The following is a 24,743-nucleotide window of genomic DNA, read 5'->3' on the forward strand; positions in this document are numbered from 1 at the left end:
AACATAAGCATATATTTATTGATGTTAATCAGTTAATTTGTTGATGTGACATAAAACAATTTACAATAACAGTATACAGTTTCCTGTAATAAAAATGCATGTTTCTTGACTAACAAATATCTCCCTTTAACAAACAAAGCAATGGTAAAAAAATCAAATATAAAAATTAAGTATGAATGGGACTACATAATTAAGCCTGTATAAAAATCTACAAATTAATTGATTTCTTCATTTAATTAGCTGCCAAAATGATATAAAATTGATTTTTCCTGGTTTTGGTTCTTCCTTTTTGAATGGTTTTAAGTTATACCAATTCCTTCAAATCCTTTCTGAGATAAGATTTAAAAAGTTGCATTCATGTTAACTAGTATCTCACTTGAGCCAGTTGCATGGCAACCAGCAAGTGCAATGACCTTTTCATTATTCTGGTCAGTTTGGTTTTCTCATTAAATCTATACTATTAGGCTTAAAATGGTAATGAGCATCAATGTGTACAGGCTATTACATCAATGTGTATAGGCTATTACATCAATGTGTACAGGCTATTACATCAATGTGTACAGGCTATTACATCAATGTGTACAGGCTATTACATCAATGTGTACAGGCTATTACATCAATGTGAACAGGCTATTACATCAATGTGTACAGGCTATTACATTAAAATGAATCTTCCTACAACCAACATTCTTTCTTTGAGTAATTTTACATAATCCATTTTGATAATGATGACGATGATTATAAATTGGTGTTAAACCAAACATGCACTTAACCCTCTTTCACAGTCACATTTTAGAACCTTATGATCTAAAACTTCCAGATTGCTTCCCAAAACATCTGTTGATTTTATCTAGGATAAAAAAAAAGTGGCAGTAACCAGTCATCTCCATGAACTGGTACAAGTTCAAGGGTCTTATGAACTTAAAAATAAAAGAAGGTCAACAAGAACAAAACTAAAATAATATCTGTAATTACTCATTACACAAGTAAAAACAAAATATCAGCACTATGTTCTTAAAGTCAACTAAAAATGATGATTTACAAATGTGAATAGATATTCAAAAGATGTGGATTGAATGCAAGCTGATCAGACACCATTGTTTGCTGTTTAAGTTTCCCATCAATATTCCAAATGGAAAACTACAGATTTATTCCATTTAAATTTTTACCAAAGTTACAGCATTTAAGAAGGTGGTACTTTTCCTGCAAAATTTGCATATTTTAAATTAATCAAGATAAACCATATATTGTTACTAATAAACAGAACTTTCATTTGTAGTCCTCTTACACAAACCTTCAAATGAAATATTAAAATCAGAGTGTAACAGAGAAAAATAACATAGTAGTTAATACATGACTTGAAATGAGAATGTTTGTTTCATGAATTTGTCACCATTATATTGCAATAATTCTCTTTCACCTTGGTCAAATGAAGAAAATTATATCCCTGACAATAATTTACTTTAATATTAAATGCAGATCTTGCTACAAGAAATTGAGTTGAATTCCTTGAAAAATAGTGGGTAATTTCCTTTAATATACCAACAAAGGGAGACAATTTCCTTTAATATTACCAACAAAGGGAGACAATTTCCAAAAATCAAAAACTATTCCCTTTTATAAACATTTCTTTAATAAAGTTGATATCTTGCATACAATCAGGGATTGATAAAATGTTGGTTATCCTACATGAGCATGTGTTTTGTTAACATAGAAAAGCCATTGCAATTTATAGTTCATACTTAGGTCCTTTCAGTTTTTCTAACATCTTGTTTTGATAAAATTTGTAAATTACTATATCAAGCAATTCACTAAAATAAAATACAATTGGTGATCAAATTATTCATAGTATACATTAACTTTCATGGATAACATGGGTATATTTCAACCACAAATTTAAATGTTCAATGAAGTACAGATTTTCTATAGGCTGGTCTGAATATTGACATAACAATGAAATCAAATATCCACGAAAATACAATTTTTCACAAATCCATGAAATATGTATCCAAGAGAATAAATAAATCCAAAGAAGCATATAATTCATAAACCATTAAATAATTTTTCATTTTCAAGGGAAATAACTCCAGAACAATATTGGTGCCAGATCATAGGCAGAATTGATATTGATGAAATATCAAAGTTGAAAATCAACACAAAAGTATAATATTTAAAAGAAGTTTTTTCAATGGACAGAAAAAATCTATTCTCCATTTATTCAGCATCATGATAATTTCATATGAGTAAAATATGGTAAAATTGCCATTTTAGAATTATTATTTATGATAATCAATCCAAAATAATTAAAATATTTGGAAGAAACTAATAATATGAACAGACGATTATAATTATGGATTTTTGTAACATTTCAATGATTGTTAAAACACAATTGCACTATTTAAAACATGTATCTTTTTTGATCTATATACAATTAAAATTTCATTTACATATCATATATTATCTATGTACAATTTAAATATTCAACATTATCATTCCTATGTGTATGGACAATATTTACAATGGATTAAAAAATCTAAAATAATCAAATCTACATTCATAAAAAAATCCCTCTATAAAATTCTTAACATATCATATACTATTTCACTTAAAATCAACAAACTGAGATCAAGAAACAGTGAGATTAATACTCTAAAATCTGAGGTCAAATAAAAACAAATCAGAGATCATGATCACTGTTTGTTCCTAACAACTTCTCCAATGCTATTTATAGTACAAATATATTGAATCAGGATATACTGAAAGAATAATGGAACAAGAACTAAATATTTCAAACGATCTGCTGTTGAAGACTGTACATTGCCCATTCTAAGTTTTCATTAAATTTCAAACGTCATTGAGTTACCATGAAAATCCTTCAAGTAATGCATTATAAATCCATTACATTGGTCAGTAAACATGCCTTTTTCAGGTTGGTCAGTAAACATGCCTATCTCAGGTTGTTGGGTTGTTTCATTGAGGTATACCCAAAAATCTCCCATAATGAAATTCAATTGTATTATCAATAGCATTACACCTTATAAGGGCTCACAAATAATGTAATATATTTCAACAAAAAAAATGCAACTCTTTTAAGGAATTTAAACGTAAGCAACAACATTTCCCAAAAAGACATTTTAATCTTCAGCGAATGAAACTAACAGCTTTCAAGTTTTAAGAGATTTCTCCTAACAATGGGCTTTATTTGACCTAACCAATGATGCAGATCTAAAGTCAGGAAACAAAATGCCCAATCTAGAAAAACATTACAACAGTTAATTAAGCAGTACACTGAATATTTACATGTCATGGTTTTATTAAAGTGTTCAGCTAGATAAAATAATGTTTTATTGATAAATCTCCCTGATATTTCTGGTTTTCTGTCAAATGATAAGTAGATGTTGAAGTGAATAGTTCATGTTCACACAACAAAGTAAAATTTCATATTTGTTGAAAACAACAGAATGATAGGTCTTATTTGTATCCAAATGTTTCATGTATTCATTCTAGATATTACAGTATGAAAAACCATCATATATTTTTCTTTGCTCATGAAATGATGGAATATCATAAAAAAAAAGTATTTTTGGTTTACTCTATCAATCCTTTCCTATATCCTTTTGTTCTATTTACTTTTTAAGATATTCATAAAATCTTCAAACTCTTGACACAATAGGTTCTTTATGACCCTTTTCCTATAATTATATGATGTTTTAATTAAGTAGTTTTTACCATTAACCATTCTAGTAGTAATCTTTTATATCATCAACTTCCCCTTTCCTGACAAATTTTGACATCATGAAATGTTCCTACATGAAATTAATAACAATTAACATGATGTAATAAAGTAATTACATTAAAGCATGAAGTAATTACTAAAACACTAAGTGTAAATACATCAAGAAACAATGAGGTATTCTGAATTTTTGTTATTTCAAAAGTTCTCTCCCATAAATTGAATTTAAAATTTAGTGCAAGGAAGATGTTGATGAAACCTGTCTAAATCATAATTCTAAGTAGAATGCACTCTTGGTAAGAAAGTAATATTCTTTAGTAAGATAACCTATGTATACCAAACACCTGTCTTATTTGAACAAAATTATCAGTCCTCAATGTGTTCCTTTTAAACATATTCCCATGTATTACAATTTTGTACAATTGTTATTTTCAGGATATAGAATAATTTCTGAGAAAACTTATTAAATATAATAGTGTAAACCTATAATAAATCATAAGTCCAAGTGAACATTAACAAGGGATTAAGGAACCAAAAAACTATGTATAACATCTCACGAAAAGTGGAGTAACTCTTACTACCATAAAAGACAAAAAGAAATTAATAATCAGCTGAATATTAAGAGTCACTTAAATTGTTTTAAAAAACCTAATTTAGATTTCATGTTTGCTTCTTTGAAATAACCTAAGGCATTCAACCAGCAGTGTATTTAACATCAGATCAAATTAAAAATCTTCTTACTTGACATATTATATATCTAATAAACAAACACAACCATAACATCAAAACATATCTCAAAACAATCAATAACTCTGATTTCAATGTAACCTCATTTTCTTGACTAAAAAGGTCAAAGATTTATACATCATTTGAGTGTTTAATGTTGATAATACATTAAATATATATTCCTGATTTCACATCCACCTTCAAAATCTAATGTGAAATATTATTTTTTACAACTGAAATTCTAGGACCATGTTTATTAAGTACACAAAAACAACAAAATGGCATCATTTTAACCTCATCTCGTGTTATCATTTTTCGGCAACAAAAATAACCTAGTATTATTTTACTTTGTTTCATACTGTTGCATTTTATTAATTTGGTAAAGTCAAACATAAGTTGAGTAAACAAAAAAAAATCTTTGAGGGTAATCAAAACATAATAAGGAAATCGTTTTCAAGAGAATTAGCATTGATAATTCATAAAGTACAATTTCCCTTTAATTGGATATTATGGTAGCTATGCAAATGTATGATGTGAAAATTTTCAAATAAGTGCTCAAGAAGTTTTACGAATGATTAAACCTTGCATTTTTTGCTTTTGAAAGTTTTTTAAAGTCTTTATTTCTATATTGGGAAAGTACATTTGAAAGTGCTATTTTGAAACGTAACAAAACTGAAAAATTTCTATATTACATTGGACACTTCATGAAGACTGAATACGGAAAAAAACAAATCTGATTATAACAACATTTATAATTTCATATTGGCAAAAATACAAGATGCGGTTTTAAAACTTATAACATTCGTTTGTAGGAATTCATCTGATTAAATGAATGGATTTTTTTTATACTATAAATGAAAAAATAGTCTAGACCGATTTCCTCGAGTGTGATATAATAATACAGAACAAAAGGAATTGTCAGTAAATATTAAGTCTACACCTCAGACGAGTCCATCTGTTATTAAGTCTGCACCTCGGACGAGTCCATCTGTTCTAAAGTCAGCATACAAGACAATGAATATCCTTCCTATATAAACTATTACACAAAATCTGAATATGGTTTTGTTATATCTTCATATTTGAAATGAAGTCAAAATAATTGCTGTACATTAGTACTTTAACAACAAGTAAACATTTTAACACAACAAATAAGTCATTCCATTAAGTATTTGTTCTCCATAACAAGCACCGACTCAATAAATAAATATACATCTCCACATTTAGCTGCCATTTATAATAGTACGCCACCATTTGTCATACTGTGTCTTTAGGTTTTGATGCTAATAACAGTTCTTTCAATCTCTCTGGCGTTGGCCCCCATCGTGCAAAACCAGCAGAATTTTGTAAAAATATAACTAATGTTCCATGAGCTGATTTCATATTCACTTCCTCTCTAAATTAAAAAAAAAAAAAACTTGGTAGTGAGTTAATTTTTAATAAATTCAATAAGCATAGTTATCTATTTCAATGAGTATCAAAGAATATTAACCACATTTTTTGTACATTAGTTTTTAGAGAAATCACTGTACCACACTTGTGGATGCACACATGAGACATAAGAACATGACATACTTTTATATCATATATATATGGTATCAATGATTCTTCACATATCATATGTTAAGGTTTTTATTTTCAACATATAATTAAGACATCAACATTTTCCTGTAAGAAATCCAGTAAGTTTTTGCTAGAACACAGCATACATTTTTTTGGTAAATCATGTTCAGTTTCAACAGCCATTGAGATAATATAATCATGTTCTAAATTAGGAATCAATATTTTTAGAGCAAGCATCTGATACAAATGTGGCAAGTCACATTATACATTTAGAAGCAGGTTAGTGACAGTTTGCCTGGGGGTTAAATGTTTTTTCCTTACCACCTAAGGATAAACTGGAAATATGAAATTTTCTGTACAGAAGTTGTGTTTCTTTATCATAAATGTTTCACTTTTATTTCTATATTTTGACCACCATCATATACTTACTTGGGACAGAAATGTTGAAATCCTTGTCTGTATTCATGGTCATATGCAGGTAATGTGACCTGTTTTCTTTTAAACCTACAAATTAACAAAAGTTTCAATATATTCCAATACATCATGTAACAGAGGCAAAATGTGTCTACATGTATGTTTTTTACAGTAGTTACATGTTTTATAGACATTTCAACCTATTTCAAATAATCAGGAACAATACAAACAGAAACCATTATATAACCAAGGTTTTGTATAATATTACCTTAAAATGATATATGGGTTTTTTGTTAATCTGTATCCATAGGAAACCATGCCCTGTTCACATTATATTTCTATGTTCAGTGAATTTTGAAAATGGTGAAAAAACACTAATTTGGCATTTTATTTTATTTGAATAATTCACATCATTGTGCACATGTGTACAAGTTTCAAGTTGATGTGACCACAACCTCATGGTTAACTATCACAACTTTAACCAGAAAATGTACTGACTTAACAATATAACATTTCATTATTCAGTGAACTAAAAAATCAAAGTCTAAACTGTAATTTGGCATTTAATTAAAATAGGTCACATCAAAGTTTTATGAACAGTGGTGCTCCTATGCATTAAATTTAAGCCCCAATCCTTTAAAATTTCAAATGCCTTATTACTCTATACATACTGTGCAATTGAAGATTTCTTCTTGAAACTTTTCAAAAATTCAAAATTTGAAAAATTTTGAAAAAAAAAATATGAATCCTCAAAAAAGATTGGAAAAAAAAAAATCCCCCCCCCCCAACTTTTTGAAACCCCCCTTGGAGCAATAACCCCAAAACTCGATCCCAGCCTTTCCTTTGTAGTATGGAACCTCGTAGTACAATTTCAGAGAGATCCATACACTTAAACACAAGTTATTGTCTGGAAACTAGAAAAATGCTTATTTTTGGCCCCTAATTCCTACATATTTGAGCAATTAACCCAAAACTCAATCCTAGCCTTCCCTTTAGGATATGGAACCTTGTGGTACAATGTCAGAGAGATCCATACACTTACACACAAGTTATTGTCTGGAAACTAGAAAAATGCTTGTTTTTGGCCCCTTTTTGGCCCTTAATTCCTAAACTGTTGGCCCCATAACCCCTAAACTAAATCCCAACCTTCTACTTGTGGTATTAAACATTGTTGTACAATTTCAGAGCAATTGAAATACTTATACACAAGTTATTATCCTGAAACTAGAAAAATGCTTGTTTTGGGTCCCTTTTGGGCCCCTTTTTGGTCCCCTAATTCCCGGTTGGGACCATCATCCCCAACTTTCCTTTTGTGGTATTGAACCTTCTTAAAAAACTTCATAGAGATCCATTCACTTAAACTAAAGTTATTGTCCGGAAACCAATGTGTCTATGGACGACGACGCAGACGACATCATACCATTATACGATCCCAAAATTTTTTTTGCGGTCGTATAAAAACTTAAACCTGATAAAGAATGAATAAACAGATAGAGGGACCCACAGACCAGACAACATAATGCCTCTCTACTATAGTATGTGGGGCATGAAAATATCTGGTGAAAATGTGCTTTTTTTGTGTTATCATTTTGTTGGATTGCTGTTTCAATTACAACTGACCCACATCTCCTTTATATCCATAAATAATATAATAAATACCTGCTAGATTCCAGTCTCATCAGAGCTTCTATAGGAGGATCTCTCCATTCTGGTATAAATACAATGAATGATAATGGCTCATTTGATTCTGATAATAAGTTCTGAAACAAACAATTTGTTTTCTATAATATTTCATCACATATAACACTTAAGGTATGAAACTATTCAATTTTGATCTATAACAACAGTAATATTATCCAAGATACCACAATTGTTCTATCCAAATGTTCCTGTAGCCTGTGTTTGAAAAAAAAACTCCCAACATTGTAAGTTTAAGAGATACTAACAGCATTAAAGGGATATATCTTTGCAGTAGGTAACAATAATATTTGATGACCAGTTGTTACAGAAAAACTAAGTGCATGTTTTTTTCCAACAGATTTTCATACTTCTAATGGTCAGTACAAACCCCGAAGTGATCAAATACTCAAAACACTCCTCAAAATGGTCAACCATTTAATCTAATGGTCAGTACAAACCTCAAAGTGGTCAACCATTCAATCTAATGGTCAGTACAAACCCCGAAGTGATCAAATACTCAATACACACCTCAAAGTGGTCAACCATTTTAGCTAATGGTCAGTACACACCTCAAAGTGGTCAACCATTTAAGCTAATGGTCAGTACATACCTCAAAGTGGTCAACCATTGACTCCATTAATTCTTCACAGAATGGAGGATTGGCTTCAAACGATCCACTCAAAGGATGAAAATCTAATACTGGTCTGAAATGTACAAAATAAATACATACATAAATAGCAGATAATTTTTGAATTAGAACATAATCTTTTGTAAGTGTTAGAACATTGCTGTGGTTGTTTTAATTGTTGAAGATTTTTAGGTAATCGATGACCAAGCTACTTTTCAAAAAAAATTAATCTCATCTTATGGTGACACATCCATATGCTAAATATTGTAAGTATACTTCAACAACTGTCATACATGTGGGAGGTGCAGCTAGCTTGAAAACAAAGTTTAACCTACCATTTTCTTCTGAAGTGCCTAATTTGACAGTTGTTTTTTCACTTGTTCCATTGATTGATAACATTTGATTTTGTCAGCTTTTATGGACTTCCCCTTTTTGAATTTCCTTGGAGTTCGATATTTTTGCATTACTTTTTCCCTAACAAGTGTGACTGAGACAAATTAATTTACTAATTAGAAAAATATCAGAATATTGTTCTTTAACTAGTGTTTATTGCAGACTGTTAAGTACTGCACTAGTCATGGTGGTGTGTTACATCATCTTGATATACTACCATGTGTAACTTGATCATTTTCTGCCTCAGTACAAATTTTAAGTTCAGACACATACACACATATAAATATTACCCTCTAGATCCAAAATAACCATCAGTGTCTGTGAATGCAGAACAATATTGTTTAAAAAAACAGTTCAAAGGTGAAGCAAAACATTCAAAAGTCACTCCAAAGATGCGATGTAAACATTCTAATATCTGTATAGACAAAGCTCCCTGTAATCCAAAACCTTCTGAAGCTTGGATACCAAATAATGTCTGAAAAAACAAGATTTTAATGATTAATTGAAAATGAAAAGATTTTATTTACATTTTCATTGGTAAGGTAGGTCTTTAAAGTGAAAAGGATCTTCGAATAGGAAGGGATTTCAAAATTTACCCTAACCCCCCAATACAAAGTCAGTTACATACTTTCTTTCTGTGTTTTAGCACACATCAAATGGACATAAACCATAAATGTCAAACAACCACCATCTCAAAATAACTTCTCTTCTACCACATCCATTTCAATGGAATAACTCGTATCATTAGTGGTAAGTTTTGTGTTTGTGTATCTTTAAAATAATATTTTTGTTCATGAAATTGTTCGATGTATTATTGTGTTATCTATAGTGTTATTTCCAAATAATTCAATTTTGGATGTAACGCGTCTTCTGATTGGCTAACGTTGTTTTGTTTATTAGCTCATAGACATAATTTTGTCATGTGACCGTGACATCATCAACGTTTTTTCATGGTTTACTCCAGTTGAAAATGGAATTTAGAATTAAATTATAAGAAATGACTGTAATATTTTTTCTGTCTATTCGAAATAACATAAAAAATGTGGTGCACACTTTAAAATAACAAGCTACGCGGGTTATTCAGTGTACACCACATTTTTGATGTTATTTCTTCATAGACAGAAAAAATATTACAGTCATTCCTTAAATAAACTCTTCTACAGTAAATGTACAAGTTATCTACATTCATATCCATAGATATTGGTATTTTAACACCCTGAAGTATCTAGTATACACTGAGGCGCAGCTGAGTTTTTCTTTTTATTGTGTTGTTACATCACTGTCCCAGGTTAGGTGGAGGGTTGAGTGCTCACATACATTCTTTATGTGTCTGTTCCAGGTCATTTGAACTCTGGTGGATAGTTATCTCATTGGCAATCATACCACATCTCCTTATTTTTATATAAGCAGGGGATAAAGTTAACTTCAAGGATCATATACTTTCAAAATGTATAAAGCACCATACACATAAGAACAGTTCTTCACAGATAAAATCTATAACACCACCAAGAATGAAATTGCATATAATCAGTCAGTATGACAACTTACATGATATCTCCTCAGTAAACACCATACTCTTGCTAAGTAATGGTCAAATCGTGGGTCATCTCGGGCATGTATTTTATACAACTGCTCCTAAAAATATATTTTATCAATAAAACAAATGTTCAAATGACACAGTACTAGACATGAAAACAATATTTAAAATATCTCCCAAATTAATACAAGCACAAAGTTGCTTATTTCTGAATTCATTTTATTGTGTTAATGATGTCAATATGCAAAATTTAATCTTTTTATGCAATGCCAGTACTAGTGCTAGTCCTAATTGATTGCAACATATTATAGTGATATTTTATAAACTATGACCAGTGTTCTCAATAAGATTTTGAATAAGAGGAAGAAAAATAAAAGTAGCAGGCAATCATGAGGGCCGCAAGGCCCGAAGCGAGCGTCGCAGGCCCGAGAGGGGGGTATCCCCCTTTCTCGTTAATACAGGGTTTTCGAGAAAATTTTGAAAATCTAGATTGCAGGAGGTGGCATCTGGGCTGTTCTGAGTAGATTTTGACCTCTTATTCTTCATGTTAATTTGTCCATTTTTAGTAGCTTATTTAAATTTTTCCTCAAAAATTGAAAATTAATGTGATTTTTTTTGCAGATTTTATATGACATGGCTTGCTTTATCCCTTTCCATGCTCAATGTTCTTCTTAGTCTTTATCACTAAGGGCTGTTCCAGAATTGATTGTTTGGGGAGGGAAAAGCACTTTTTATTTGAATAAAATTTTAATTCATATTTCCTAAATTTTAAATTTTGATTGGGAAAATATGTAAAGTAGCCCATGCATTTTTTTTTATTATTAATGTGCCTTCCCCATCACCATACAGACATTTCTGGAATAGCCCTTATAATTGTGTCTTCACTTCATATTATTTCTTAGTGTCTTGTGTCATAATTTCAAATAGAATTCATTGAGAACATTAATTTATGCTTTATTCAGTTATTCAAAAACTGCTAAGATTTATATTTAGAGGAAACCAGAGTTGCCTTTGGAAACTGTCAACCTGCAGTAACACCTGACAAAATATGGTTAGAAAAATAATAAATTTTAAATCCAGGAAATAGGAACTCTGTCGTGTCAACAGTTTATCAGGTAACACTCAATCCTCTTTGTTGGTCAGAGGGTAAAAGTTAAATTGGCACTTATCGAAAAAGTCAAATCGGCATCTGATCAAATAGGCACCTATTTTAAAGTCATTTCGGCATTTAGTTGGTCAGTTCGGCACCAAATAATAATGTTCATCTGTTTTCTGCTTTTTAATTATTTAGAAAAAAATTGGGGTTGGATTTTATTTTGTTCAGTACATTGTTAAAAATAATCTTGTTATTAAGAAGTAAAATGGGAAAGAGTTCCATATGGCACCCCCACGGAATAAACTGTAATACATTATTGTGTTCTTTTTGTATGGTGGGGGTGCCATATGGAACTCTTACCTTTTTTTCTTCAAAAACTTAAATTAAAACCAATGAAGCCATTACCCAAGCTGTTGTTTAATCATGAATAAATAAGAAGCAATAAAAGGGCAAACTATTAGTCCCGGTCATCAATATCAACTGGTTAAAACATGCATAATAAATATCCAATACCTTGAATACACATATAGTTGACCGAAGAAAAATACACAAAGAAACAAAAAGAACTTGATTATATACAATAATTAATTCTGGCCATCCCCCTTCTTTATCTAAATTTTTTGGCTTAAAATACTAAAACCAATATATAGTCAACGTATATTTGACTAGGTACCGAATTGAGTATACCGGGTGTCGATTTAACCACATTCCTAAGTGACTAGAATTCGTCAGATGTTGACTGATTTCACCATGTTTTATTTTACTTTATACTCCGTCGATTATACAATAGAATACATAAATGCCCACAAGTTTAAATCCATGTAAGATACACTAAGCGAGCTTTCTTATCTTTACTTTACTGTAAATCCGACTCACGCTAAAATTAATCACTGATCGTTCTCTTCATGTTTGAGGTTGCAACGAGCTGTCTAAAATATCCGCATCAACATCAATTTTGATTAGTACAGAGTTTATCGCTTTGTTTCAAACGCTCAATGATTTAAAACTGGTTTACGTTTACTATTGTGTTATTTACGCCTGACGGACGAGTCAGAACCAGTTAGTAGAAAAAAGATGTACGACAGATCCCGACTATGCGATTTTCGCGTATGTCATATTTTTGTCAATGAATTAATAGCCGACACAAAACACCGCAGCGGCGGATTTTGCCGGTTGCTAGCTCTTATTGAGAACACTGATGACAGTGTATTATATTATGTAACAAACTGACCATCATACATTCCAGGTAAACAAATGTAAGACAGATTTACATTTCATTGTCTGGTACCTAAAAATTATTCAACAGTAAACAAATACTAACAAGTTTAAAGAAATGTGGACTGTTAATCCGCAGACTTTCCCCTTTAAACTTCAAAGTATGGACTTCATTTTCATGTGTCATTTCAACAATCGGTAATCTGGGCACAGGTACCATCATCTGAACAGGATAACATAATACTTTTCTTTTTGGTGGAACTGGTGCTTTGGGAATTTCTGAAAGATATGTAAATGATAACCTTATCATACTATTTTAGACCAGTTTTTTTTCATTTATTTTTTTAGAAGGAGCAAGAACGAAGCAACATTACTAGCAGTTAAAATTAGTATTCTCTTTCAATAACTGGAAAACAGGTACATAAAATTAAATACGTTTTTACTGGTTCTATTTAATAATGACAAACAATGAAGGTAAGTTGACAAAACAATTCTAAATCATAATGACAAAGTATGTGTAGTGGTTCAATTGACAACCTGATTGTGAGTATAAAATTCAGAGTAAATGCCTCTATTTTGTTTTGATACAGGTATTAGCATAACCTGGTACCAGATATCAAGAAAATTAGAACTGTTATTAGAATTACAATGGACAAATTGGATGTTTGTTGATGCACAATGACACTCCAAAATAATCTTAACTGATGTGTATGGTGCCTGTACCAAGTCAGGCTAGCTTCATCATGTGTTGTTCCTTGTTGTAGGTCTTTTTTGTATAACTGTTTTATTTGGAGGAGTTGGTTGTTGGTGGTTGGTGTGGTATGTTGTACTGTGCTGTATTTTTTATGATTTCTGTTATTCGTTTTCATGTATTATTCTTAATAACCTCAAAATACACAAAACCGATGATAACTTCTGAACAAACTCAATTTACATCAAACTGATGATGATTTCTTAACAACCTCAAAATGATCTTTATGAAAGGAAATTCTTATTCTCACAAACTCACTATGTATACGGTAGAAGTATACCCAGTCAAAATTATGTCTTAAAATACCCACCATGGATATGGTTTTCATTCATTATTTGCCAATGTCTTTCATGAAGTTTTTTTACTGTTTCCAAACACATATTATAAACTTTAGTACAGATTCCTTCCACAGAACTTTTTGCTGTCTCTGTTAAATGTGGCTGACATTGTCTTTTCAGATGAGCTAATCTTTCCTATAAAATAAAAACATATTCTGTATAAATGAATTAAGAAATAACACAAATTTTTAGATATATATATAGATGTAAATGTCATGCATGTCATCATAAATAATAGTTTTTTCTTTTTTATTATTTACAACTTCCAATTCACAGCATAATATACACAAATATAACAGCAATATATATATATTATACAAATCTACTAATATTATCTAATAAATAAAGCTTTCTTGGGAAGCATTTTTTCTAAATATACATATATAAAATAGAGTAGGAGAGTCTAAAACACCAGAGAGAGAGAGAGAGACAGAGAAGTATGTTGAGTTTTCAATACCAATTCATTGTTATAATTCACTATAATAAATTATGCAGTAAAATCTTATACTTTTAAGTATTTTATCAAACAAATTCCGTTCTTAATACTAATAGTTTTTCCTAGTTCATTTTAATGTCACCTATTTTTTATATGATTAAACTATCATCAGGCTTTCTTAATCTTGCCTTATCACTTTTATTTTGGCCTATTGTGAAATAATTATATACGCAAATGCATCTTTTCTTGCCATATCATTTTTCTTTGTAAAAATCATAACATTATCTACACAAAATGACAACCTTTTTGACAAGTAAGCACATGGTCAATTAATCTTTGAAAGATATTTTGAATTTGCTGGCCTTAATACTTCAAAACAGTATATTTCTGTTACTTTTGTCCAACATGCACTAGATCAGCTGTTAATGTCAATAAATTTACAACCCTGATTTAGCTGGCTTTTATTTTATATTTTGACAATTCCCTGTAAGTTTTTATTTTAAAATCTTTACATTTTCCAAGTTATTTAAGTAACAGCCTTACCAAATAATCATCATAAGCAGCACCCCCTGGTCGTCTTAACCAGGAAAATGTTTCTTCCACATTCCACTTTACAATCTTTCTACTGTCTGGTGTTGCACTCCTGTAAATGTCGATATAATTTTACATTGTTGTCAAATATAGGCAGCATACAAATAAAACACAAAGCAGTAAACAATAGTCTTAAGAACTAGATTATAGAAAAGATTCATCAGTTTACAATTTGCAATGTAAAAGTACCCCTTGCACCTTTCAAATTAAATTCTATGATGAGACTAAATTTTGTCTCATGGGCAAACAAACCACGTCTCCATATTTTTTATTTAGAAGAACACATTTAATAAAGATTTAAAAAAAATTCTGTTATTGCATCATGGCAATCAAATTATTTCCACTACATGTCGGAATGACAAGCCATGATGATTCTCAATCTGTTGTCTCAGGTCATAAATGTCAATACGGCTGATAGAAATAATCATATTGTTTTTTTTTTCATTTATTAATATTAACATACAATTAATATATAATGTCATGAGTGGTTTTAAAGGGGCATTTTTTTTTCAATATATACCATAGAAGTAAATTGTGGCACTTTTTTTTTTGAAATCCAAATGCTCAAAATTTTGAAATAGAACATCAGCAAAAAAACTCTATTAAATAATTCTTATTGGGTGAAATTACATTCATCAGGTTCATAATAAAGAATATGAATAGAATTTAAAATAGATTTTCATATCACATTCAATCCACACATTCACAATGTAATTCATGAAAATATACTTCTGTTCTTCTGGCTGTTCCAAGATTTCATGTGATAACAATATTTGAGATGAAGTTTTTTAAAACAGAAAATGAACAATCAATATTTGCATGTGTATCTGTTACATATTACAACAATTAACTTATTATACAGATACAGCTGTTGATCATCTACTGACATTTTCTATGTCACAGATTTTCCAGATAAAAGATCATTTGATAGACATTTGACAAATTACCCATATAACCATTCCTACTTTCTGTCACATACGTACTGTGGTTTTAAAATTATCATTGTTACATTACCGTAGAAACTCGCCTAATAGTCGATCCTACTATAAGTCGGGTGCCCTTTTCAGCTCCAAATTCTAAGGATTTAGTCTTGACCCTCGTATAAGTCGGACAAAATTTGGGCATTTTTTTTTTCAGCTGACAGTAACTGAACGCCGGTAAAACCAATGCAAATCCAGGAATAATATTCATTTCTGCATTAATGTTTGTTTGGTTTGAATTTAGTTGATGCTCATCATGATAATTTATATTGCTGTTCATAATAAAGATGTATTCATTTCTCTTGTTTTGTTCACTGTTCAAATGTTTGATTAGCCATGTGTTGTTTACGTAATGCATCAATGATTTTGTAGGGTATGACTAACAACCTATTGTTTGAGAAAAGCCAATATAAACCAATATGAACCTGAAAAATTTAAAGTCAATCAACACTTCATGAAAATATTTTTCACAGCATACATAACTCGGTGTTAAATGAGCATGTACACTTCATAATTCTTATTATATTGTGATGATTAAAGGATTAAAAAAATTAAGTGAAGCTAATCAATATATTAAAATAACTAACTCCAACTCATTAGTGTCATCTGTTTACCTATCACTGATAGTTTTCACACCTTTAGTAAATACAACTCTTTGTCTCTTAATTGGGGTTATCAGTGGATTATATTGGCTTGTCAATCAATTTTGTAATTTTTGTTTACCTGAGACACTTTAATGAATAATATTTTGATTTTGGGAATGAATCTTAAAATTATTTTTTGATTATTATATGATTTATAAGCATTGAATTGATATCATGATATCACAATAATGACACAATAACTCCGCTGAAAACATCCTTTCACATATTTGGTACATTGTTATCTCCTTTTCATTTTTGGTTCTTGGCTCTTCTTTTGGGTTTATAGGAAAACCATGTGACCATGAAAGTCAATACACAAACCGGAAACAGTAGAATTTCAACACGAATTTGCAGAAAATGTTTACCAAAGAACAAATAAAACACAAAGACAGTATTGTAGTCATTTATTTTCAACAAAAACTTTTTATTTATTGATTTATGTAGGTTTGGCAATCAAAAACGTAGTTTTGACCAGGAAATTCACTCCTGACCACTTTTCTCAAGCTTGGATTTTTCCTCTGGTCACTAGATCTCGTCTATTAGTCGGTCCCCCTCTCTGGATTATGAATTTTACTCCCAATTTTCCGACTAATAAGCGAGTAGGAACGGTATATATGAAAGAACCTTAGTGAGCGCGCTCACATACCCCACGTCCCCACATTGTCATTGGAGAAATAAAATAAGTGTAAGAAAAAAAAATTGAATCATAATTTCCTGTCAATATGCACATCTACATAGTATGTCCTTATTATCTACACAGTTTCATGAAATTCTGTTGTGTGGTTTGAGAGGAGTTGCGATGACAAAAGGTTGCAGTAGTATATTGGGCAAATAAGTTCAAAGGGGCGTAACTCCTGGAAAATAAATGTGGATAGTGTCCACATGTGGACACAGATGATGCCCCCGCTTGCATATCATATAGTTATAAAGGGACATAACTGAAGAACAGTAAAAGTGACGCTACCCAAATTTGAACTTGATCTGAGTTTTGTGTGTAAGTCTCATAACATTTGGTTGAGGCTAACTTAAGTAGAGAACAGAAACTAAAAATTCAGCACTTTTTCTATTTATAAAGGGGCATAACTCAATAATGGTTAAAGTGACACTACCCAAATTCAACTTGATCTGTGTTTTATCAGTGAAAGTCAAATAAACATTGCATTGTATAAAGCATTGATTGTAGTTGATTCAACTATAATCATGGACAAAGGACGATAACTCCAATTTTAAAAATAACTTGATATTTAGAAGAAAATAAAAATTTTGCAATTTTTTCCATTTATAAAGGGGCATAACTCTAGAACGGTTAAAGTGACGCCACCAAAATTCAAACATGATCTGTGTTTTGTGGTAATAAGCATTGTGTATAGGTTTCATAACATTTGGTTGAGGCAAATTTAAGTTAGAGAACAGAAACTAAAAATTTTGCAATTTTTCCAATTATAAAGGGGCATAACTCTAGGACGGTTGAAGTGACACCACCAAAATTCAAACTTGATTTGTGTTTTGTGATAATTAGCATTGTATATAAGTTTCATAACATTTGGTTGAGGCAAACTTAAGTTAGAGAACGGAAACTAAAAATTTTGCAATTTTTCCATTTATAAAGGGGCATAACTCTAGAACGGTTAAAGTGACGCCACCATAATTCAAACTTGATCTGTGTTTTGTGGTAACAAGCATTGTGTATAAGTTTCATAACATTTTGTTGAGGCAAACTCAAGTTAGAGAACGGAAACCAATTTTGGGACGTACGGACGGACGTTCGTACGTACGTACAGACGGACAAGGGTAAAACTTAATGCCCCCACCGCTACGGCGGGGGCATAAAATTTGAATCTTAATTTCCTGTCTATATGCACATCTACATAGTATGTCCTTATTATCTGAAAAGGTTTCATGAAATTCTGTTGTGTGGTTTGAGAGGAGTTGCAATGACAAAAGGTTGCAGTAGTATATTGGGCAAATAAGTTCAAAGGGGCGTAACTCCTGGAAAAAAAATTGAATCCTAATTTCCTGTCGATATGCACATCTACGTAGTATGTCCTTATTATCTGAAAAGGTTTCATGAAATTCTGTTGTGTGGTTTGAGAGGAGTTGCGATGACAAACTGTTGCAGTAGTACATTAAAGTAAATAAGTTCAAAGGGGCGTAACTCCTAGAAAAACAATTGAAACGTAATTTCCTGTCGATATGCACAACTACATAGTATGTCCTTATTATTTAAAAAAGTTTCATGAAATTCTGTTGTGTGGTTTGAGAGGAGTTGCGATGACAAGAAACAGGACTGACGGACGGACAGACAGACGGACGGGCCAAAAACATTATACCCTCCGCAACTCGTTGCGTGGGGTATAAAAATAGTTTTAGTGATATGTATTGGAAGGAAAAATAAGTGCTGCCTGATTTAAATGGAACCAAGGGAAGTCACTTGAAAAATGGGAAACCATCTATAAAGGCAACTGTAGAGTTTCTCTTTCACTTTCACTGTACAAAAACCCTAACTCACTGAAGATATTTCGAAATGCCTTCCCTTGGCCCAATGTATGTTTGTATGGAACAGTCCTAATAAATAAATTGTAAACTTTCCAACACAGCAAAGCCAGCCTGCACCAAAAATACATTTCAAACTAGACTGAGGAGTTTCTTTTATTTGCCTTCCACAAATGGTACTCTTTATTTTCCCTATCCCAAACTAATTTTTACTAGTAGTCAGGCATAGGGATAGTGACTAAAGGTGTGGACTGAAAAATAATCATTAAATAATGCCTGCATGGCAATTTACCTAGTTTCAATCATTTTCTTAGCAGCTTCAGCATATTTGAACAACTGTCTTCTAACATCACCAGAGAACTTTGGTTTGACCAGTTTGACTGGAATATCATTCATTATTTCCCTGTACATGGATTGTGACACCTCAGGCATACAGTTAGACGGCAGCATGGGATCTGTTCCTTTATCTATTACTTTTCTCTCTAACAACCATCTATTGAACGACTCATGTGGTGCATCAATACCTATAATAATTATAAACCAAAATGTTTTCCATTCTTTCATTATAAGGTCAATTCACATATTACTGTATTACTTTCAACAGAAGAACCACATATGTCTCTCTTGCAATCTTGCATCTTTCTACATGTTAACATTAAAACAACCATACATAAACCAATTGACTGTTCTATACTATTTCTATATTCTGAGACATTGTAAATATAATCACAGAAATAGTGATGCAATGTATTCTATGTTCATCCAAAAAACTTAATATACAGCTGTAACAATTTAAAAATATCCCTTCATTGTCTGGTGCCATGATTTGAAAATCAACACTGTGATGGGCTAAAGATTCGTATTCATTAATATCTACTGGACATTTTAGAAAAAAAAAATTATTTTTACAGGGAGACTTTGAAGGAACTGATACTAACATTTCTGTTGATGCTGAGGTAATTTTTACCGTAATTTTTATAGAATAAACTGTACAAAAATATGCAGGTGTCTGAAGTTGGATAAAAGCTCCTTCAAAAAACCAATAATTTGTTTTCCTTGGACAACCATAGACATACTTTTTCAATTATCAACAACTGATTACACAACTTTTTCATGAAGAACTGTTATATAATTACCGGTATAAGTGATGACAAAAAGACAAACCTTCTCTTGAATGGCACAATTCTTGGTAATGTTGCCTCAGTTTGGCTGTTAACTGGGCTCGTAGAGATTCCATTTCTGGATGTGGTGGAGGCAGAATGCATGGGCTCCTTTCATATATTACTGCATTTGTAGGAATTTCAAAGTTCCAAAATGGACTGAAAGAGGAACATTTCTTATTTAAATCAGTTAGGAAAATAATGATAATTCTATTTTCAAAATATTAACAAATATCCCTCTTTTTCAATCAGACCAAATTTATTTCAAAAGTTTGTCACATTCTAAATAAAGTAACAGCAATCAGAGTGATGAATGACCTCCTTTTGAAGAAGAGGAGAAAACTCTAAACATGCATCATTTAATAATTTTTAATATGTACTGATTGTGAATAACAAATCAGTTTCTGCATTTCTCCTATATTTTATTATTATTATTTTTCTAACACTAATTTTTATAAATTTATTGTAAAGCAAATGTTTTTTGAAACCTGATTAGGTCATACAAAGATATTTATTCCTTGTTTTAAAGCTGAGTAACAGTCTTGTCACAGTTTAATCAAACTGGGTGATAAAAATGTGATTGTCTTCTTAGGACTGTTGCTTTAATTTGTGATATCTATTTACAGATACATGATAAATTGATAGTAATCAAATATACATTGAAGGTCACCATACTGCCTTTAACAATGAACAAAACCCATATTGTATATTTCATGTACATGTGGTTAGCTATACAAGGCTTGAACATGACAAAATGTACAACCAATCAATCAAGAATTTCATGACAGGCCTTTTATAGCTTGCTCATTATTGAAGGCCATACAGTGAAATATAGTTGTTAACTTCTACGTCATTTGGTCCCAATTTGTGGCAATTTGTCTCATTGGCAATCATACCACATCTGCTTATTTCTCTATCGTTTTCTAGCCGTCTTTAATGGATTTGACCTGATGTTGATATTGCCTCACGACTGCACTTCCAAAATATTGAGGTCTAAAACATTTTAAATAGAATATGGGACAATAGTTTTCATGAATTATTAGCTAAAAGTTTTCTTTTTGTCTCCTATTCATATATATATGTATGTGTTATTCTTGGAATTTGTTTTACACTGTTCAAAATCACTTTTTGCAAAACTTATTTTTTAATAGTATACATGATCCTACACTTTCTTTCTTTTTAAAAATGTTACAGGGGGATGTCTAGTAATCATATCTAGAAAACTATAGTAAGAATTCTCAAAATTGTGACTTATAGGGAGAAACCAGTGGAATACTTAAATGTCTACTACTGAATGTATAGTCAACTAATTTATAAAAACTTAATATAAAAATTTCTAATTTTTACCTGTTGGTAATTTGTTTTTCTAATTTTTGCCTGTAGGTAAGTCATTTTTTCTAATTTTTACCTGTAGGTGAATGGTTTTTTTGGTGGACTGTCACCAACATCCCCACTTAACCGTCTTTTTTCTCCAATGAGTGGAGGAGGAATGTCTGTGCTGGGTCGACATAAACGTGTATCTGAACTGTTGGGGACAGGTGCAGGATGATCTCCTCCAATCCCTAAGGGATCCGTCAGTAAATTAGGTGACTGAAAAGGTAATTTAAAATTTACATTTGAGCAAAATTCGAATTTTTTAAAACACGTTTTCAATATGCCATTAAGAATTGAATGCTTCTTTTTGTAAATTCATTGGGGTGTAAAAGCGTTGACCAAAGTACATTTTGTATGAAGCGCGGAAGCGCTTCATTCTAAAAATGTACTTCGGTCAACACTTTTACAACACTATGAAATTACTAAAAGAAGCATTCAATACTTATAATTACATTTTTTCGCTCTGATCATGAAAACACGATTACTATCCAGTTTTTCTTTTATTTACCTGTGAACTTTATTGTGGAAACGTGTGTCATCATGTATGTTTCAATTCATGCAATTCATTTTGAAATGAAGTATGACGCGAGATTGCTGTTAGCCAATCAAAATAACGTATAATAATGAAACATACATCTAATGTAATTATTCACCTTTAAACTCTCTCTTGTTAGACCATTCTTACTTTGCCAATAAAAGATATATGTATTTATTTACCCAGCATATTTTTGTTCTCATTTCTTTAATTTCAGAGGCCTAAACAACAAAGAACCTGATACACCAGTGTTATTTTATTTTATGTCTCTGTTGAAATTACTTGGCTACTGGGTAAATTTATTTGGTCTTACATGTTTAAAGGAAACAATCTGGTTATTAAACCTAATGCTTAAGATGAAGACAAGAGCCATTCAAAATGGCTATTTGCAAACAGCTGGCCTGTGTTGCACAAAAAAATCTGACAACTAAAATTATCTTTAAGAATACTAAATTGTTCATGACTTACACATGTTTTTTTTGTCGTAAGTTTTAGTGAAATAAAGGCCTGATCATTTTTTTGGTCAGTTAAAACTTCCAAACAAGAAACTTACTCCAGATTTCAACTGTGGCATTTCCCATAATGATTCATTTGTTAATTTATTAAAGAAATAAGGTTGCTGTTCCCTTTTACTCCAAAATCTCCTCCATCCAGCTTGTAGTAATTCTACAGGTAAATCATGTACAGGGTCAGGTGATAATGGTCCAGGAGATATTGGCAGTGAATCTTGGCGTACAACTGGTTGATGATTGGTTACATTTATATGCAGAGGATTCTTCTCCAAATGTTCAGCTACATTGTCTTCTTTATTTAAAGTCTTTGTTTCATGATTGTCTCCTTTCCCACCATTTTCAGTAATGGGCTTTTCTTGAATATCCATTTGTGTGCACCTTTAATAAATAAAACAGATTAATCAAGTCATCAGTGTCATAACATTTTTAAATTATGCAAATGCATGATTGACACATTTCTAACACAGCTGTGTCAAACTTGAGACAAAAAATCAAATAAGTTATCGTGTCATTCTGGCAAAAAATCAATTACTTCCATGCATTGTTACATTGTTTGTACCTTGAATGAATTGAACACAGTTGATTCAAAATGTTAACTAACTTACGTAATTATGGTGCCCTACCAAGAAAAAAATACAACTTATAAATTAAAAATATTCTATTCTTTGGATGCTTTTGTGTGAATCTAATTAGTTTCTTTAATAAATAATATCAGAATTAACTTTTCTATAACAATAAAGATAGGATGTTTGTCGACACATTTGATGATTGCCCAAGATAATGTGTTTTGATGTAGAACCCAATTTAGCAGGGATAATATATAATTAGAAAAATTTAAAGACCAAAACTGAAGACTTTTAACATATCAGAACCATTGAAACAAACCCTACTTATCTTTTTATTTTCTCATACAGAATTTTGGATATCTTTCCATTTTTTTTATGATTAATTGCTGCTTGCTTAACATCCAAACAAACATTTCATGCACATGCAAGACAAAAAACTATCATTTCAATAGATAGGTTTATGGAAGATGGGTCCCCCTAGTTCACTTTTTCCATAGTATGTTCATCCAATAGACCATATGTCTGATATGTTAGAGGGTATCCAGACCTTTAGTCATAAATTTCATTTACTTGGAAATATGTTATATTAGTATAATCTGATAATGGGAAATAATTACTTAAAAATATGAGACCAGGTTGATTTAACCTATTATAGTGTAATCATGTTAATGGTTGAGGATTTCTATCAAGGTTCTGTATTGTAAAAGAATTTCTATCATGTCTATAACAAATGACATACATTTGAATAGTGAAAAACTTTGATTTGAATAGCTATATATATCATGTATATGATAACAATGAGAAATAAGGCTAATGGAACAATTACTTATTTGAAATTATGTTTTTATGGGATTTCATTTATTTTAGAAGAGATCAAAAGAATTCTAATTTGAAACTTTGGGTCAAAACTTTAAAAAAGATTGAAATTGGATGTCAAGCAATCATCTTATCGTACCAGATCAGAACTGAACCAATTGATCAGTTGTTAATTTCAAAATAATAATTAGTTTCATTACCAATAAAGTCAGTATATTTTAATAAAAAGGTCATACAATCATAGTTTGTTTGGTGCATTAATTTATTCAAAGAATTATAACATGAAATTAATAATCAATATTAATCCAGCAGGCAATAAGTCAAAAGTGAAAAGATTGGCAAATTTTGCTATCTCAGCTAGAGTCGGCATCAGTCAGACAAGTTGTTTAGTTGCAAATTACGCGATTCAGCAAAGCATCACTAAAGTACCTTCTACTATAGTAGTATTTCAACCATGGAGATTAATTTGCAATAAAAATTAAACTACATTTTCAGTTAACTTTCGCAATCAAGCAAAATATGCATCAGAAAATTTTGACAATGCTCCTGACGCTATCGCCATTTG

The 24,743-nt window shown here is 30.9% G+C and overlaps 1 protein-coding gene across 2 annotated transcripts; it reads right to left on the minus strand.

Moving 5' to 3' along the window:
• On the minus strand, nucleotides 1-24,743 carry LOC127700296 (mRNA (2'-O-methyladenosine-N(6)-)-methyltransferase-like). 2 transcript variants are annotated; one of them, XR_007981532.1, is made up of 15 exons: nucleotides 24,608-24,743; nucleotides 22,838-23,174; nucleotides 21,784-21,965; nucleotides 20,380-20,534; nucleotides 19,508-19,739; nucleotides 15,051-15,150; nucleotides 14,044-14,206; nucleotides 13,089-13,261; nucleotides 10,683-10,769; nucleotides 9,425-9,609; nucleotides 8,724-8,817; nucleotides 8,093-8,193; nucleotides 6,449-6,523; nucleotides 5,433-5,852; nucleotides 1-5,399 (listed from the first exon to the last, which is right to left on the minus strand). XR_007981532.1 is itself a non-coding variant. In XM_052203712.1 (14 exons), exons 2-14 carry the CDS (start codon nucleotides 23,162-23,164, stop codon nucleotides 5,714-5,716), a joined length of 2,013 nt encoding a protein of 670 aa, XP_052059672.1. In that variant the 5' UTR covers nucleotides 23,165-23,174; nucleotides 24,608-24,743; the 3' UTR covers nucleotides 1-5,713. The 2 variants fall into 2 exon arrangements, 1 of the variants encoding a protein (XP_052059672.1); XM_052203712.1 differs by having other exon boundaries at nucleotides 1-5,852.

The sequence above is a fragment of the Mytilus californianus genome, unplaced genomic scaffold, assembly GCF_021869535.1.
Source record: "Mytilus californianus isolate M0D057914Y unplaced genomic scaffold, xbMytCali1.0.p SCAF_5, whole genome shotgun sequence".
NCBI lineage: Eukaryota > Metazoa > Mollusca > Bivalvia > Mytilida > Mytilidae > Mytilus > Mytilus californianus.

Bases quoted from the DNA above. Each gene is read 5' to 3' on its own strand.
- LOC127700296 (XM_052203712.1), bottom strand. From the start codon at position 23,164: ATGGATATTCAAGAAAAGCCCATTACTGAAAATGGTGGGAAAGGAGAC. The intron at 15,151-19,507 runs GTAAATTGCCAT...CGACATTTACAG, and splicing joins AAGAAAATGATTGAAACTAG to GAGTGCAACACCAGACAGTA. The intron at 9,610-10,682 runs GTAAGTTGTCAT...TTGTTTTTTCAG, and splicing joins GTTTACTGAGGAGATATCAT to ACATTATTTGGTATCCAAGC.